General features: G+C 31.3%; 1 protein-coding gene across 1 annotated transcript in view; it reads left to right on the top strand.

Annotated features, from left to right (window-relative positions):
- Positions 1 to 467: 467 nt before the first annotated feature.
- LOC130448614 (microtubule-associated protein futsch) overlaps positions 468 to 20,765 on the top strand; it is a 172,264-nt gene continuing 151,966 nt past the window's right edge. The window contains exon 1 of the mRNA XM_056786046.1: positions 468 to 746. Coding sequence (XP_056642024.1) covers positions 593 to 746 — 154 coding nt within the window. The 5' untranslated portion in view covers positions 468 to 592. The remainder of the gene's footprint in view (positions 747 to 20,765) is intronic.

Raw genomic sequence — 20,765 nt, forward strand, 5'->3', positions numbered from 1 at the left:
AATTTTGATGTCAAATTGAATCATGTTCAACTATAGCCGTCTATGAAAGTTGAATTTATAAACATATTCAAGATACGTAGCAGCTTCTTTTAAAACACCATGTATATTTATTTTTTAAGATTAGGATATTTACATACAAATATTCCAATTTCATTTGTAGAATCTATATAATATAAAGGTACCAAATTTGAAAGCACACAATTTACCTCATGGCGCTAATTTCACAATTTGTGGCTATCTTGGAGATCTTCGAAATGGAATTTAACTAATTATGATTATACTCATATAGATAACAGAATATTCCCCTACCAATTTTGATCCAATTCAATGACGTACCCCTTAAGTTCGACAACATTGCAATAAGCGCCCCGACGTCGTCAGCTGAGCGCGTCGAGAGAGACGGACTGCTGAAGGGGAAGGTGGGGGGTCGCACCGCCCCAGCTACTGCATAGCGCAGCGTACAGGCCGTCATTCGCGAGTTACAGGGGCTCTGGGGCACACCGTGGCCCTATACAGGGTCGGCGCTAACTGATATTCAATCTATACCAAATAATTTTTGCTAATTTGTATTTGGGGCTGTGAACTACAGGGTATGGAGAGTGCTAACGGGGTGTCGGGTGATGGAGGAGATAAAGGTGGGCCTCCACCGCCTCCTAGTCCGCTCACAGGGTGTTACCTGCTAATTGTCATCGGGGAACCCTATAATGAACAGCACAAGGACATCATATTGCAAAAAATAGCCAAAGGTAAGTTTATCTTTTATCCATTCATGTGAAATGTTCTTTGCACTATAAAATTGTTATTAACCCAGTGACACACTTTTAATAATTTTTCTTGTTGAAAATCTTTTCAATTAAAACAAACGTTGTGGTTGAAACAATCTTTTAAATAATACGACCCGGTAAAATAATTATTTAGAAATGATTTACTTTTTTTCCGCAAGCAATTTTCAAAAAATGCAAATGGAGATGTCCTGTTTTTTAATTAATTCTCTCAATTAATAGTTTTTATTTAATAAAAACAGGATAGGATGCGGTATTCATAAATTAATTGTAGTACTAGCAATGCTAATGTAGTTAGGTTGGTGACGGGCGTCGACAGCCATTTTTATTAGGACTCGACACGGAGAAACCGGAAAATATTTTCGGATCTACAACCGGATTATCGATTAACACAGACAACTGAATGTTCGTTACAAAATATCAAAATTAACTACAGTAAATTGATAATTAAATTTTAGATAATGATTGGTAATTCAATTTACTTCGCAACCCTTTGGAAAAACGTCAAAATGGTCCGTGACTTGACAACGCAAAATGAATTACATTGTGGTATTGAATTGTCGGCTGTGAACGTTAAATCGGTGCCGGCAAATAGTTACTTTTCTCATCTACATGTATTTTTGTATTTGCTCAAACTAATGTTCTTTATGAAATGATCTGTAAAGTATAGGAAAATTCAATTTTTTGACTTTTATAATTTAGATTCTACAATCGAGACGCGAATCCAAAAAGTTGATTTTATGAGATCTATTTATTTATAATTGGCAGCTTTATATTTCCAGAAACATAATTAATATTATCAAAAGTTTCTCATATAATGAATGGTCTTATTTGTGAACCCAAAATTCAATTTTGGCTTCGCCGAGCCTTGGAAATTTTTATTTGGGATACAAAAACTATTTTTCATTCCAAATTAATGACTTTATGAATAATTTCTATTCTAATTCTAATATTATGTGAATCCAATTTATTTAACAATCTGTGTATTTTATTGAACAGTAAGTTCAAATTATGACATTGGTAAATATGACGATATGTAGGGAGGATTTCCAGTGAAAAACTCTCTTTTGAAAACTAACTAAGGAGGGTAAGTCGGTTGGTTTGAAATGCTTCAATCTGCGCATTTCACCACGGGTATTGAACAGTTCACTAGTAAACAGGTTTAGGTGCTCACTAAATCTTTCTTCATATTTATTGCTGTATTTGCTGCTTTCTTCTTTGATGCTGGGCACTTCGAAGTCTTTTTATTATTTTGTTAACCATACCATAAACTGGCTGCTATGGTCCTCAACATTTTTATTTTGAAAGCCTTATAGAATCTCTAGGGTCGAGTTACTGACTGCGCCCCCAGATAAATGCCATTGGTCAATATAGATTTTGTATATAAGTAGCTTGTTTTCGAATGATAATCGTGATTGTCCGTCAATCATCTCGTACATTTGTTGCAATTTAAGCTGTTTTCTCTCGGTGAATAGATGCTTCTGCCAAGCCAACCTTCTATCCACATATATACCAAAGTATTTTGTTGTTGCAAGTTGTTTAGGAAGACAGGTGGTTATATCTCTCTGTATTTTGTAAATGTCATAAGGGTGGAGTTGTCTCTTTTATTTCTATTTTCCATCTCTGTAACTATTTTTTCTACTTTGTTGATATTATGTTGAAAATTTGAAGATGCTCCTTGAGAATTAATATGAGAAACAATAATCACCGTATTATCTGCGTAAGTTGTAACTATGACTAGATGGGTTGTTGATGGGTTAGCAATGAACATCAGGTATAGTACCTTTCCAATTACGCTACATTGCGGAACGCCAGAGGTTTTTTGTTTTATCCACGAACAACGGTTCATTCAGAAGTTTTTCGTGGAGCTTGGAAATAATAGCTAAGTGACAAATAGGTCTGTATGAGATCAATTAATTGGAATTTTTTCCAACTTTCATTAAATATTTGTGTTAGTGCCAGTATTGTCTTCTTGGTTACATTTTGCAGTACCTTACTAGTGATGAAATCATATCCTGGTGCCTTTAAAATTACCAATTTAGTCTCTTTGGGTTTGAATTTTTAGAGGAGGATCTATTTGGCAAGGTATGTCGAGGAAATACCATTAAATTCTTCATTTGCACTCATGTAATGTATAAAGGAAAAACTATAATTTTTTTCGCAGCAAGCATTAGTTTGTAAACTAAGTTTTTTGTCCCGAAAGTACTATTGAAGCACTGGACACTGTTTCTTTTATATAGCAAAGATCTCTGTTCGGCTGTCCCATTCACAGATAAGGCAACAATATAATAATAGGTGAGCCGAAAAGTTCGTAGAATAGCATAGAAAAAAATCTCGTCTCCACATATGGCTTAACTATTTTCTTTATTAGAAATATTCTCTAAAAGAATAGGAATACTTTCATATGATTGATTACTTCATATGTTGGTACTGCGTTTAAACAAAGTTGACCTCTAGCAGAATATGAAATTCCGTGATTTTTTATAAAATTTAATGGTTTTTGCAGAAAATTCTACCCTTTCAATTTCCATGCTAAAAGTTTGCAATGCGATTTTTAAGATATGAATCTCATACTAAGTCATTGAGTTCACCCTGTGAAATTAGAAACGAGGCTTTCGAACATACCGGTAAGACAAATAAAGCATCGTTCGTCATTTCCTCTACAGTTCCTTTATCACTAAGTGAAGAAGATATAGATACAGTTTTTTCATGCTCTGAGAGGTGCTATTGAGATGGACAGTTCCTCACTGTGTTAAATAGATCAGAAAGTTGATGCTAAATTGTAGTATTAGTCATTTTAGGCATTTTAAATCTTCGGAAAAATTTCTAGTGAGCTGAATTTTTGTATACACCTTTATTACGGTGTTGTAATGAAGATGTGAAAAATCGACAACAATATCGTGTCGGCTGAAAAAGTTATAAAAGTCAAAAGGTCACGAAAATGAGTTTTTCGTCAATATCTCGCTATTTTTTGCTCAGTGGTCAATAATAGTTATTATAAAAATTGTTCCTATTAATATTATCTACAAAAAATGTATGTTGCATTTTTTTGTAAAATCAACCGTTTTCGGAATAGAGCGCTAAGAAATTGACTAAATTGTATACCGTGCATCAAGGCGTATCCTCATCCTAATATACTTATGTTATACAGGGTGTTTTAAAAAAGGTGATACCGTCTCTGGGATAGATAGAAAACTGAAAAAGAAGTGAGAGAACTGCAAAATATTTGGGGTTTGCTCAGTAAAAAGAACAAATATACACATCTACAGTACTGTTGATAAAACTCTATACTGTGTACTGTTGTCGGAATATTTTGAATGAAAATTATAAAGAAATAACCGATGCTGGTAGAAATTACTGATAAAGTTATTAATTATCATTATTATTAATTAGTAAGCATTATGTGAATTGAAAATTTTTTGTCGTTTTTGTAAATGAGACCCCATTGATAAAACGGATACATTTAAAAACATTGGGACTGAGGGCTTTCGTTTCTTGTAACGTTTCAGAAAAATTCAGTCTAATGGGTTTAGCATCTTGTTTTTCAAAGTTAAATAAGTATGAGCACTTAGCTATTGGAGGCCTTAGTATGAAAAAACAACAATTTGATGGTCATATATTGCGGCCCTGGGACTCAAACTGTTATTTTTTTCGTACTAAGGCCCCTAATAGGGCAATGGAAAACTGTCATTTATCGATAGTTATGACATTGAGTCAATAAAAATTACATTCCTGAAACCTTGTTATTTGTTAAGTTAGATATGATTTTTAATCTAGTTGATCAAAATCCAACAGTTAGCGTAAGTAATGTGGCAAGACAAACAAATACGTACTTGGAGGATACTTAAAGAGCAACAGCTACATCCTTATCACTACAGAAAAGCTCTTTCCAGACGATTTACCGGTTAGAGTGGATTCTTGTCAAAAATTACAAGAAATGACAGCCCTCCATCCAAAGTTTTTAAAATGTAATCTTTTTACGGACGAGTTTACTTTTACGTGACAAGGTACGTTTAACTCCCATAATGCACACTACTGGTGTGATGAGAATTCACATGTCAAAAGGGTTTCATATTACTAACACTCATTTAAAATTATTGTTTGGACAGCAACAAATTAATAGGTTATCACATTCTACCTGGAACTTTAACTGGTGATATGGATTTTTTAAGCAATCACTTATTCGAGAAATTAGAAGATTTAACGCGAAGATTTTTTATGCACGATGGAGCTCCACAGCACTTTGATAAAAGGTCTCGTAATTGGTTGAGCAATCATTTTCCGAATCGATTGATTGGTAGAGGTGCAGAAGGTCCGAATCATTGACCTCCTCGGTCATGCGATTTTAATCCCTTGGATTACACAGTTTGATCGTATCTTAAAGAAAAAGTTTATGCTACAGAGGTAAATTCAAGATAGAATTCAACGTCAACTTCATACCTGACTCCCAACCGTTTAGAAGATTAATGAATTCTTTAGACAAAACGAGACTTGTGTATTCGTGAACACCTACCCTAATTGAATTCTATTTTATTTTATTAACCTTATTACAAATTTTCATCCTGTGATATTTTGTTTAATTAATACATTCATCATTACTTCATACAAGTATCGTCTATTACTCCATAATTTCCAAATCTAAATATTTCGAAAACGGTACACATTATCGAGTTCTATCAAGAGTTTCTTTTTGGTGTAAAATTAAATGATGTTTAATTAAGTTCATTTGAAATTTTTCTTAATAAATCTAATATGTATTGAGAAAGTTATGTTCAATACTACTTAGTACGAACCGTGTAACTAGTGCCCTCTATGAGAGTCAGACATAAAAACAAATTCATTGGATTTATCAGCTTCCAAAATACATTCGTATAAAATTTAATAATATTTAATAAAAATGAGTAATTCTCTCTTTTTCAGTTCTCTATCTATTCTAGAGACGTAACACTCTGTAGAGGTTTGGGAACTGATATATGTTTTATATGTAATGAATCATTATCGGACGAGTTGGTTGTAGTCTACAAGCATTAAAAAATGCTAGTGTCGCTAGAGGTGATGGTAATATTGAATTTTTTAACACTGTGAATTTCGTGAATGTACATAGTAATTGTTGTATAAATTATAAAAACAAGTATTGCGATTTTTAAACGACTCCAAAAAGAACCGGAAACATCAATATCTCCGCGAATGAAAAGAATGAGCGCTTTTGATTTCAAAAAATTATGTTTGCTTTGTGAAGAAGATGCGACTGAAGTGATTGAGAGAAAAAAAGAGAAAAAGTGCAAATATTCCAAGAAGAAAAATATTTATCGAGTATATTATTTGATATAAACCTGGCTAGGAAGAGAAATTGATCCAGAACAGAGGGGTTGGGAGTTGAAAAATAATACACTACAGCCAATAACGACCGTACTTCCAGCACCCGACGATCTACTTTTTTATTATACGAAAGGTTGTGGCGGCAAATGTGGATGTCAAAAATTGAATTGAGGAGTTCAAAAGTTCATGGCCAGTCATGCTTAAACGCAGGATCAACAAATTATGAAAATTATGAAGATGTAGATGTAGAAATTTGTCAACTCGACGTTTCGTCAGCAACTATTACTAACAGAAAAACTGAAGATGTCGACGATGAATAAAAAAATATATAACGCGCCTTGCATTTTACTTCATATGTGGTGAGGAAACGAAACATTTTTTGTTGATAATTTCAATAGGAACAATTTTTATAATAATCGCTATTGACCTACGAGTAATATATCTCGAGATATTTGCGAAAAACTGATTTTCATGACCTTTTGACCTTTATAACTTTTTAACAGGCACTATATCGATGTCAGTTCTTCACATTTTTATCACAACACCGTAATAAAGGTGTATACAAAAATTCAGCTCACTAGGAATTGTTACGCAGACAAAACCCAAAACGTCTGGACTTCGTTTCAATACTTTTAATATTCGTGAGTCAATAGTAACAATCTAAAACATCTGAGTTCCCTACAAATTATGGGAACTGCAAAAGGCACTTTACTAACTAAAGTGATAATGATTTATATTACGTTTTATGTAATGCGAGTTCTAAATGTATATGTGTAACGGTTACAGAATACCTGTGAGTGATACATAAAGCTTGTCAGGTCATAAAACTGTTATTTAGTGTAATTTATTGTAGGAATAATATATATCCTCTAAATGAACAAATGTTTTGTTAATATGCAGGAGATTCATTCATAAAAAATGAACTGCAAAACGTGAATAATCTTTCGTTTTTTTGATCATTAAACCTCAGTACAAACACTTTTAAAAACATGTACATTCAATAGTTTTGTTGTTGTTTAGTAGGAAAACAGAAATTACATAATTTGTGTGGTTTGTTATGTCGTACCGAACAGTTTTAAACAAATAGATTTGGGTTGATTACTAGCCTTTAAAAAAACGGTTGATTCCCCACAGCATTTTGGAATATATGAATAAATATCACGTGTATTGACTTTGACTTCACAAAGAAATTATCTAAAAATAAATTTGCGCACATACGTTTGTTGTAAATTATCATTTTCTATAAAGTATTATGTGAAAGGCGCAATTTTTTTATACATTCCTAATATGGGAAGTATTATTACATGAAAATAAAGTATCCGTTAGATTTTAGATATTTGCTGATTTTTTGAGTATGAACCAATTTTTTTTCGAAATAATGATAAAGAACTTTGAATGACACAACTTAAGTGGTATGTTCGTAACCCTCTCTCCACTTCCGAGAGGTGGAAACGATAAAAACACATAGAACTTTCGAAAATAGTGGTAGTCATATTTGTATGATATTTTCAAAACCTACAGTTTTCGTCAAATTTATGGGTATTAACAAAGTTTACGAACGAACAAAGCGAATTCCTTTAATTTATGTAGTTATTTCCATGGAAACGACATCAAAAGGTTCAGGAACACTTCACGTTTCTCAATTTCTTTGAAAACTTATTTCAAACGAAATTAAAGTCGTTATCCTAAAAACCAAACGAAGCTTAGGAAGAAATAAAATTAGAAAAATTTGAAGCGATCAATTTTATCGTAATATTAAAATATAAAGTAATCCAAATTCAATTAATTTTATCTGATAAGTTCTAATATGATTTACAATATTTATAGAGAACGACTACAATTGATTGTGATTCATTTTATTCACATAACAAATGTTTTGGAATTGAAAACTATGTACTATTTAGCAAAGTCAGTTTTTTAGGTGAGTTTATTCAACAGAAATCCACAAGAATGCATTGATTGGTCAAAATGGCAGTATTACCATTTAAAAATTACGATTGGAAATACTAATCAAATTTAGAAAATTTTTAGGAAAATATATAGTAAATAATATATCATAAACTCTTGATATATACATGGTTTAATCAAACTCGACCCAAACTAGTGAATTTAAACCGCTACCGTAAATCTAATCGCCAAAATGTTTTTCCCAAATTTCCATTTTTTGCTGATCATATGAAATTTGAGCGCCATATCTCAATTGAGCAATTTAAAGAATTATCAAAATCAACTAGTGCCCATTTCAAAATAACCACTTTGGAGTAAACATGTGCTTTTCCCCTCAGTATTCGTATATGTGTACAATAAAGTGAAGTTATTTATTTGATTTTAGATTTGATTAACTATTCCCAATTTTATTGCAAAAAGACTTCTTAAAGAGCTGCTACTCAAGAAGTGCGAAATTTAGTGAAAATAATTTGAAAGCAAGATATTGGAACCTGATGAGCTAATGAGCAGGATTCTAACTGGAGCTCTTTTCACTTAATGAAAAAGAGTCAACTCGATCTAACACTTAGTTTGTTCTTACATCATTCAGAAGCTACTTGATCATCACTTTGCCACTTTTAAAAACTATTCACTTATCTTTGATTAACAAACCTAAGAGTTTGATAAGCAAACTGCAGAAATACTCAGCTTCAGGTGATGAAACAGCTCTAAAAAGTATCTATGAAGTTCTCTTAACGTTATAAAATAAAAAAAAAAAAATAAAATAATCGAACTATCGGAAAAAATCAATAAAAGCCAACACCGGTATTTTGACGTAAAAACTGGTTGATAAGCTTACTGAACACACTGTTTACATAACAACTAAACCAACACTCACAATTACACTGTCTGACGCACGTTTCGATAACCAAATTATCGTCTTAAGAGACTAAAGGTAAACAGTTTACCTTCGGTCTCTGAATAAAGTGTAATAGACAGTGTAATTGTGAGTGTTGGTGTAGTGGTAGTGTAAACAGTGTGTTTAGTATGAATATCACCGACAGTTTCAGAAATTCCAGTTTAATTAGATAAGCTGTTTTTCAAATTGAATAATTAGTTTCTATCTGTCAACTGTTTGTTTGCGATGCGATGCGTGTTTCCAATGGAATTGCGGCTATGGAACCATTGACCATGTTGCATAGATATTTTCTAAAGTCTATATTTATTGAGAACGCAAGTATTTGAGTGACATGAAGTATTCAGTGAAGGTCGCTAACACTTAAAAGAAGATAAGAAAATGGTGCTCAAGAATCATCGTGCTGGTAGTATCCAAAAGATACTAGAGGCTCTCAACTTCTCAACGACTCAATATGTTTTCATTTATGCTTTGGGTAAATAACGTGTCAATGCAATACTCATACCAAAAGACTCGATTTTTTTGTGAAAACAACGCCGAGCAGATGTCGCAGAAGAGATCCTTGACTACGTACCACCATTACTTGGGACGAGATTTGAGTTCATGAATATGACATCTAAACATCCAACAAACTAGCGATTGGTGCTATACTAGTGAATGAATTGAAATAAAACCACGTCAAATTTGGTCAAAAATTTAAATAAATTCGTCCCCGTCTCAGAGGGAGTACTACTCTGACGTTTTAAGGCGTTTAAGTGGAGCAATTCGTTGTAATCGACCGAATTTGGCTCGAAAGGAGTAGATTTTGAAGCACGATTATGGAGACCTACAGTCGATTTTAATTTGTTTTCGTCGTAATTTTTAAATTATTTTTCTAAAGTGTCTGTTAGGAATATAATATTTTCTATTCGATTAGTCGTAAAAAGTACAGAATAATAGCATGCTGAAGATTGACAGTTGCCAGGCGTCAACAAAAACAAAATTCGATTCAGTCTACTTCCCGTTGAACCTGACATTGACATTAATCAGCTAACGCGTAGTGTATGTTGTTTACCGCCGTTCTTTCTACATTATTTCAAATGAACTTGTTGTCTGACATGTCTCTATAATTAATTATAATTATGAAGGAAATAAATTAATAGTATTTTTGAACGAGTGATAATATAGGTTATAACTCACGCAGTTAGTTCTTACCATTACTACCAGATGATCACTAATTTTTTTTTTCTTTCGAAATAAATAAATACTAAGATACAAGTACAGTGAAAAATTTTTATAGTCACCTACAATAATATAGTTATAATTAGTAATTAATAAAATTAACTGAGCAATTTAAATAACCAGGAAATCGAGTTATGCAAATTTATTATTTTTTGTGTGTTAGTTGCTTATAGTTAGTTAATTATCGGTTAGGCGCACTGTGTTTCGTAACGTTGTTAGTCGCGCTTCATCTGAAAGATGCATGTGCATGGAAAGAGGCTACAGAAACAGTTAAAACAGAAGAAAATTGAGAGCCCTCGTCAACAAAATTGGAGGAAACACACAAGTCTACGTATAAGGACAGCGATCTCATTATTTTACCACAGCTACTGAAACACCTACAGCCCTTTACTCCACTGAGACCGATGTGACTATGAATATTTTATTAATTAGACTAAAATCTTCTTCTCTTTTACAACACATCTACTTGTTTTATTATTAAGTTTTTTTCAATGTAACCTTTCTAAAGATGTCGGTACCCATTCCATTAAACACCAAAGTATCGATTTTGATTATTCTTCTGAATATTCCTGCAATATAATAATGTAGAAAACAGAAAGTGTAGTGGAACATCTTTACATGGAAAACATATTGTTGTGTTAACCTCAGTATCAGGGGAGTGTACCATTTTGAAGATTTTGAGTTTTGAGTTTAAATTTTTAATAATGATAGTGATAAGATGTAATTGTGAGTGTTGGTGTAGTGTTAGTGTAAATAGTATGTACAGTTTTAATGAATTTATCCAGCATCAAACATTTGAATACAGTTACAAATATCCTTAAGAAGAGTTTGAAAAAAAAAACGTATATAACTGAAGAACACGACATAAAAACCGCAAGACCAAATAGTCTCTTGCTTATCCGGTCTTGGTTTTGCATAACTCCTCAGCCTTGGTCTTGGTTTCTTGGTCTCACGGATCTTAAGCTTCTCTTAAGCTTGCCTTTTCTACATGACTAAAATTACGACTGCAAGACTAAGATCAGTCTCGCTCACCATTAAACAGATAATGAATATATTTTTCAAATGAAGTATCAAATAATCTTTTTACTTTTTTTTTAGTTTTTTACTTTTTACAAGAAAGTTGAATGTATTATATTTTCAAATCGCAAGATGTTATTCCTTTCTCAGGATCTTCTAAGAAACTGCTCAATAGTGGATCTATGAATAAGAAAGAAATTGCAGTTGGATTTAGTAACTAAGAAATTTGTTATTTGTTATTGTTAAAATGTTGTAATATAATGAACAATATTAAAATATAATTTTTATATTTAAATTCTACGAAAATAGATTGATATGATAGCTCTATCTCTTATAAATTCAGCATTTTAATCATATTGTCTAATTTAACATACGTTTCAATATTTAAATTTGACAGTAAATAACCGCAGAATTTTCATTCTTTCTGGTCTGGAATAATACGTATACTATTGCGTTTATATAATCCCATTTATTTAATTATCGAAAAAATACATTAGCTAGTCAGACGTATTTGATGTGTATTGGTCTAGTTCATTATTGACTACCAATCCCAAAACTCCAAAATTAATTGGATCAATACTTGTACGAATGCTATGATGGCAACGAACTTTTCCATTTGAAATTCGTTATAATTGGAATGGGAGAATTTTTTCTGTGAATAGTTTGAGTAGATGAAGTTCATTAGTGTTCATTAGTCTTGAATAATTTTGTATAGTTTTGAACGTATTCTCATTCACTGATCTTCACTCTGTTAACAATGATATTTCAGACAAATAGTTTATATAGGGTTTGACGACAAAGTTTCTTCGATATCAAACGATATTTTTATAGAATTATTTCAATAATAGGTTCTTGATATGAAATAATGTCAGAAAGAAAATATTTGATTAAAAGTAAAAAAATAATATCTAAATATTCCATTGAAAATCGTAAAAATTTCAAATTTTCAACTAAAGAAGAGTATTAAAATTTAAAAATAAATAAAATTTAGAAAACATGCCAATGTAGCGAGTGCTGTTATAATATTGTTTTTATTTATTAGTTACGTATAAATAAAACATTTTTCTATATATAAGAATGAAGTCAATAAATCTTTTTTAGGCTAAGTTCTTACATGATCACGTTAAAAATTGAAAGCATAATAAACTTAATTACTATACAATATTAAATAAAGTTACATTTGAATCTTAATTGCATTAAAATGATCCTAGCAATAAAAATAACTACATCTCGCAGGATCGTCAAAACGACGTAGTATATTCGTCTATCTATCTATCTATCTATGACGTCAGTGGCCTTACTGAAATGTTTAGCTACCTAAAAAATTTTTTTTTTGAATTTTCAATATTTTTTTTTCTTTATAAATATTATATATATATTTATATATATATATATATAGTTTATATATATATATATATAAATATATATATATATATATATATATATATATATATATATATATAAATATATATATATATATATATATATATATATAGTATATAAACTATCAAAAATTATTTTTTTCTCAAATCATGCAAGTATCCTATTACTATTATTTTAATATTTGAAACTAGTAATGAATTTATGTAATTCTGAAATAATTTTTGTGTATTATTACTCCATTGTAGATAGTTTCTGCTCCGCTTTTTAGAGAAATAAGTCGACAATAGGACAGTTTATATCAATTGTTCCCATTTTTTTGAAAATAAGTAAGGACATTGTCCCTTTTTTCCACAACTACATTAAATTCTTCAGCTCTTACAATTACACCGTCTGACGCGCGTTTCGATAACCAAGTTATCGTCTTCAGAGACTGAAGGTAAACTTGACTTACCTGTTTTATACTAAATTTTTCCACCAATAAACCCTCTCCCGAGAAAATTAGTTCCGGCGGGAAAAATCTCCTTGGCCACTAAACTATAGAGTGGGCTGTAAGGAATTGAGCCTTTGTCCCTATTTAGGCTACTCTTACATCTAGCAATTTCAATGCTCTCAAATGCATCCAACAATTTATTATTGGATACATTTTTTAACAATTTTACATTGTAGTCAAAGAATGAACATGAATATTCTCGTCAAGGAGCTCATGTAGATTCTTGCTAGTGACTTTCTCAAGTTAAGTATCGATAACCACACTTTCTTAAATTCTACCAGTGACATAGAAAGAGCTCTACAGCTTCATGTTAACTCAAAACAGTTTTTACCATCTTATCGTCTTTAGTTATCAGCTCTGCTATGAACTTTGGCTATTATGATACTGTTTTATTTGTCTTCGAGCTGGTGAATCTTGTTACCATGGACCATGGCTTAACTACGATCACCCTGCGTGTTCAAATGTACCCAGACAAACTCATACTAACTAAGAAATGACCTTTACAAAATTGAGTGTGTTTAATGCTGTTTAGTTGCCTGTGGGATAGTTACATTTCTTCCTTTTTATTTCTTCCGTACCGAAAAGCTATGCTTTAGATAAGACAACACTACTCCGACATTAACCCCTTCGTTTCCCATGATACTTCCGTCTTTATGGGTGTATCACCCTTTCAATTGTCTCATCTTGGTATTCTGAACCTGTTGTCAAAGCATAATCTTTTGAATATTCTATTAATACTTCTGGAAATAATCACCAGAATATTGTATTCCCTACAACTTCCCTGATAGTTTTTTCAATTTTGAAAGCTTAGATAGTGTTTTTGAAAACAATAATACACCTTTATAGATTAATATAGCAATGTAGCTATATGGGTGCAAAAGTTTTAATTTTTATCAAATATTTCGTCTTCTTAAATTGAATTTTTTTTGTTCCAAATTAATATTCGAAGCATGGAGACTCCTAAATAGATGCATAAAAATAAACACTATTAGAACCTCATACTTTTCTGAAACTAATTAATAACGATTCACTTCAACATTAATTATAATTCCAAGAAAAATTGTGGTAGGTATATTTACACTAAGTTAAATATGCCACTCCTCCAACATAAATGACATTAAGTAACCCTTAATATTTCTTCTACGACATCGACATGTGCCATACTCTTTCTCAATTTATTTTACGACCATGTGCTTAGACATGCTGTAAATATATTTATTTTATTACAGGATGATACAGTTGGTTATTAAAAAACAAATTAACATTTTCTTTAGACAATTAAATTGAAAATGTTTAATTATTTTTATAACAAAGAAAACAATACTTAGTAAGCAAGTATTATACTTTTATATTCAATCATTCCTAAAATATTTGATTGGATGATTCAGAAATGATTAGCTTACAAAAATGCATTCAATAGTTTGTGTAATATGAACGTTATTTTCTCATTCTAGAGTAACATTTTTAGTTTTAAACAATAAAAAGTTGTATAAATTATTGGAAGTATTCATTCACAGTTTCTCTTTCATTAATACGTTCTTTGGACAATATGTTTTTCTTATATCTTTATTTCTGATTAACATTTATAAAACATGTGACTGATTTATCAATAACTACATCTTATATTTTATTTTAAGAGAGGTAACAACAATTCCCAAGGATTACTTTTAAGGGGTTATCGCTGTTACTTTTCTTAGCAAAAACGCTGTCTTCAACTGTTATTATAACTAGTCTGCCAGGGTTTAAAAATGACATCCTTTTGACATATAGTCTAAATTCGGAAAAAGGAAAGAATCGCAAGGAGTCAAATCAGGATTTTTGGCAATCGACACACCTCCCCATATAGTAAATACACACGTTTTTCAATTGTCCTTATGTTCAATTGTAAGTTTTTTCGGCACCATTTCGATACAAATTATTCTCAGTCTAAATCACGAATTTAATTTAAGTAATTAAATTTGATTGTTCCTTCGTTCACCTCTAACACATTGAACATTCACATAAGATTTTGAGCAAGGAGATCTTCAATTTCTTCTCTGTCTATAGAAAATTATTAAAAAAACTAATTTCAAAACAGAAGAGACCTAAAATCAAGAAAATTTAGAAGAATAAAAAAGAAATAATAGAGGTACTATTTTTATTCTTCAAATGAAACGTCCAATCTTTATTAAATCCGTCGATTCCGAAACCACATTTATTACTTTGAAAAACACGTCTCATTGCTCGTTCTTTAAGTTTATCATACATTAATATAAACGGTATGGAATATCAATAAGTGTCTACAGTACATCAGTTTGTTTGGCCACTTAGCTTTTCTCTTACATTATTCATCGTTAAAATTAGTTTTGGATTGATAGTTTTTAGAGAGGGTTCAATTTTATTGGTGAAAGCGCTTAACCTTGTAACCACATTTATGATTCACAAGTTAGTTGATAGCTTGATTATTACAATTCAAATATTGTGAGGGTATATCAGGAAAAATAGCAGTAAACATCGATGTTGAGAAAGAACTATTCAAGAAAAATTTACGCTACATTTCGTGGGATTTCAAGATTGTTTTAATTGCTGATTCTCAGTATTACATCTTATGCCCTAAAAAAGGAAAGTGGCCAGGTTCAGCTGCTTCCACGAGGTTGAAAAATTTATTTGATGACATTGATAAATCATGCACTATTGAAGTGTTTGTTTTTCTCGAGTCTCATGTTACTGATTTTGTATTCGATCGGCCATCAATATATGATGGAAAAGGAAATGAAAGCTAGATTAAACATAAACAACTTACTCCAATCTACCAGTGGAAGTTTCAATAGAACGTTGAAATAAATTGAAATAAATTTGACTATTTCACTGGATTTGGAAACCAATCCTGAAGTACAAAAAAAATACAAATTTTTATCAAGGACAATACCAATTGAAATATTTTTGATCCTTCGTATAGAAAACATAATTTGTGGCGGTGGATGCTACCAAGATAAAGGAGGAAATTTTAGCAAATCATCCCTATGGTTGAAGATTGTAGTATTATTCACAGTAATCGCGAGGAACAGAATAATTTCGAAAATACTTCTGATAATGAAATTATTTTGTCACGTTGTGCAACAAATGGACCTCCCAAATCACCAAATAATTTTTTTAGGTTACATAACAAATATTTTTCGACAAGTCTACAAATCTCAAAGAATTAAGGTCGATTCATAGACTTGACTTTCCGTTTGTCGTTGCCGTTGACGTTTGGTATTAAATTAACAACATTGAAATGCATAACACCATTTATAGTTGCGGTTTGACGTCGCCGAGTTTCGATCGGTCTGCCGTTGGTGACTTTCAACATAAACGAATTTTGGCAACTTTCGTAGCATTAGAAAAGATCTAATCACATCCGTTTGCGTTAGTCACGTGATTTTACCTAATGCTTTCAATAAAAAACTCTTCATCATATAATCCATGAATACCAGATTACAAACAAAAACATAAAAATATTACGAAAACAAAAAGTAGTACACTCGTCAAAAAGAATAACAAAATTTTTAGGTTAACGGCAGCAACGTCAAGTTTATAAATAGGGTCAATATATGTCAAACGGCAAACGTCACCCGCTAACGCAATGGCAAACGTTAAGTCAAGTTGGTGTATCGGCCTTTAAGGGAAAAGATGTTAGCGTCTTATTGTACATTAGCGCAACTAAGTTTTCATGCGAAAGCGTAAGATTTATTTAATGGGCGATACAAAGCAGAGAGATATAGACGAAAGCAACAAATGAACAAGGAAGTGTCATGCTCCGTTGTATCATATTTATTATAATAATATATTCTCTTAATTAGTCCTTCGAAAAGAAAATGTAGTCACGGTCCTTCTAGCCGGATTTCGGCCAGCAACAATTGGAATTTTTACATAAAAAGTATTTATACATTTTGATAATTGTCAGTCAAAATAAGAATTTGTAAATAGCGATGAGTATGAGAAGAAATAAAATATTTTTTGACACTGCCGAGGCGAAAGCGAATAATCAGGCGAATATCGAAATTCAAAATTTTAATGTGTCCGTGACTGGTTTGGTTTTTTCGAAGGACAAATTGAGTATTCTTATTTCATACACTTCATTAATAATGTATAATAAATACAACGGAGTGTGATAATTGTTTGTTCACTTGTTGCTTTTGTCTCTATCTCTCCGCTGCCCATTAAACGAACTTCACGCTTGCGCATTAGCTCATAGATGCACCAATATACAGAGCTAACAAAAGATTTTATTGAAATTTACATTTGTAGATTGGAAATAACTATATGTGATCTGAGTACCACCTTCACATTGTTGCTTAATATTTTTTTGGTTGAATGTCTATCAAGCACTACAGAAATGGATTATAAATATTTATAAATATCGTTTATGAATTACCCTGTAACTGAATGTGCATGAATCATAAGCTATTCACCACATCCTTACATTGTTTTTTAATGCAACGTCATCACGACTCCTTTTATGTGGGCTGGTAGACATGAAATACTGTAATGTTGGAAGGTATTAAATGGTAGAAAAGAAACCACATTAATAAAATCTGCAAACTATTATGTGTCTTGATGATATATATCCAAATAATTGTGATTTTAATGTTTTTAATCATGTACGGGAATTTTAAAAACTATCTTAGTCTAGTCTACAAGTCCAAATAGCTGTTAATTCGACGTACTATTACAAAAATTATGTGGATTAGCTTATTCGATCTGGAATGATGTCTAGATTATTGTGCGTAAAAAGTTAATTAGCCGACAAAAAATTTAAAAAGTTATAAATAACTAAACACCTTGGCTTCTCACGTATAGCTCATATTGTATACATATTTTTAAATTTGAAAAAAGAGCCTTAAGAAGGATGAATTTGAAAAATCTAAAAAAGTTATAATATAACCTAACATCAGAGAGTTGGAAATTTACATTAACAGGTAGGTAATTGTATAAAGGGGCGGTTAAGATCGGTAAATTTTATGGCCGAAAATATACCTGTACTGTATTATTCAGAATAATAAACATAAAAATAACATTAAAAATTAGTATTCTGTTGAGTTTCATAGTAAGTGGATCTCTGTTCATAGTGCAAAAAGTGATTATACAAAGGAAACTGTCCAGTCAAACGCGCCGCAGTTGCAAAACTTCTGCTGACCAATTTTGCTATATTTGTGGAGAATTTATGGTGAAATCGCAAGCCAGGCCATTTTCCGAAAATTTAAAAACAGCCTATTTCAAATACTTTAATTGAAGACCAAGGTAAGCAGTGTCCCCCCCCGTTCTGTGTTAGTTGTAGTGTGTCAATTTTAATGGTATGGTGGAAGCCTACTAACCATTTTGACTACTGCTATTTTTGTCTGACTGAAGGTTATTCTAAGAATGGAAAACACAAGATCGAGTATCCAAATTTGCTGTCTGCTATACGACCTGTTCCCCATAACGATGATTTACCAGTATCGATTGCGCCTTTAGATACTGGAGACAGCGTATCATCAGGAAGCTCCGAAGAACAATTCAACGACCCTATTTTCACTCTAAGTACCAGTTCCGGCGAGCCACATTTGATTATTCAAAGTGAGTTGAATGATTTAGCACGTGATTTGGCGGACTTGTTAGCCAAAGAGACAAAAACTTCGACCTTCAGAAAAAGAAATGCTACATTTTCTGCATTCTAGAGTATGGAAAATTCGTTGCGTGCGTGTACGGATATTGATGGTCTAATGAAGGAACTTGATATTGAGCATAATCCTAGTGAGTGGCGCCTATTTATTGACTCGTCTAAATTCAGTTTAAAAGCAGTGTTATTACACAATAGAAATTTAAAACCGTCTAAACCAGTTGCTCATTTGGTTTAACACTATGTAAAAAAAAATGGTAAGTGAGTTTCAACCGGAATCTCAAAATGTTAAGTTTATACTCCTGGTAGATCCCAAAAATGTTCTTCTACCCCCCCCCCCTTCACATTGAACTTGTATTGATGAAAAAATTTGGAAAGGCTGTGGATAAAGAGGTTGATAGATTAGAATAGAGGATGGAATTATGCCACGATGGGTGATTACTGTTGGTTTTTAAAAAGAGAAAGTGCAGAAAATTTTTTTTTGTTTTTAATAGATGTGAGGCATGGTTATCAGATACTAAACGTGAAATTATTTTTTTTATAATTATAAATATTAAATATTTTACCAATGAATATGGTTCTATAAATGTAACACAAAAACCTTACGTGTTACAATTATTTTTTTCATATTTTCATATTTGTTTTATATACATATATATATATATATATATATATATATATATATATATATATATATATATATATATATATATATAATTGCGTAATAAAAATTTTGAAAATATGAGTATTTTGCTTACAATAATTTTTTTAACTACAACAAAGAAAAAAATACATTAATGCCATGAAAAAATTTTTTTCAATGGCACATAAGAGTGTTAATTATTTTATTGAAACCGCAGGTCGAGGCCAAAACTTTTCTCCAATGTGCCAAGAAAACACGAAATAACGAAGTACAAACAATATTTTTTGTACAACTGTGAATGTTAACTGCTTCAAATTCTGATTATATTATAATATAAAAAGTAACAGACTATATTTGAAATATATGAACTTCACGTCATATTATTGCTGTAATATTTTTTTCATTATGGGTTACAATCAAAATTAATATCAATATTAATATAGTCATCAAAATATGAATGAGGATTGTAAATTTTAATGCGATTATTATTTCAGTTGACAAGCTGCTTTTAATCGAAGGTCATTACAACTATAATATTATTGTCGTTACCGAAAATTATTGATTGGATTATATCTAAGTCGTCTATTTATTTTTAAATGAAGCCATCGTATGAATTTGATCGATATCACACATATAAAATGAGACAGAGGTAGAATGTATAATTTAATTGTTACAATGGTGGAACCATTAAACTGTATATGGTGACTCATGTTAATATAATTCGCATATTTAGAATCAGTGGCAGAGGTGTAACAAAAGAAATTATTTAACACCACCTACTGTTAATATTTTATGTTAACAATGTCCAGCTCAGCCAGAAACTAAAATAGTAAAGAGATTAAAACAACAAATAAAACAGACAATAAAATCAGAGCAGAAAGAAAGGAGCTTCAAACCGCTGCATGAACAAATTGCAAAAGAAATTGAAAAATACTAAAAACTAAAGCCCTTCTTACGGTGTACCAAGACCAAATCATTGCCACAAATTACATGAAATCTGAAATAATGAAAACTAACACAGACTGTGTCGGTCATTTATTGAAACGATGCTGTATCATCTTAGCTAAACGATCATATTTAGAGCGACACAAAACCGTTACAAAGCAGCTATATTGGAGTGTATATACGGAAATAATATTGAAGGAGACACCAAATGGTACAAGCATAATCCGGAACCAATAATAAACACACAATAATATGAGATACCCAAGTACAGACAAAAAGATACTAGCAAACATACCAGACCCAATAATAAAGGATAAGAAAAGGAAACAATGTCTACTGATAGATATAGCGATCCCATCGGAGTACAATATAACACAAAAAGAAGCAGGGAATGTGGAATCTTAAAACGAAAGTATCATCATAGGAGCAACTGGGTTAATATCCAATGTCACTTCCAACACCATCAAAGAAGTCCTCCTACAAATTCAAAAAGCAGTGTTACT

Source organism: Diorhabda sublineata, chromosome 9 (genome assembly GCF_026230105.1).
Source record: "Diorhabda sublineata isolate icDioSubl1.1 chromosome 9, icDioSubl1.1, whole genome shotgun sequence".
In the NCBI taxonomy this organism is placed as follows: domain Eukaryota; kingdom Metazoa; phylum Arthropoda; class Insecta; order Coleoptera; family Chrysomelidae; genus Diorhabda; species Diorhabda sublineata.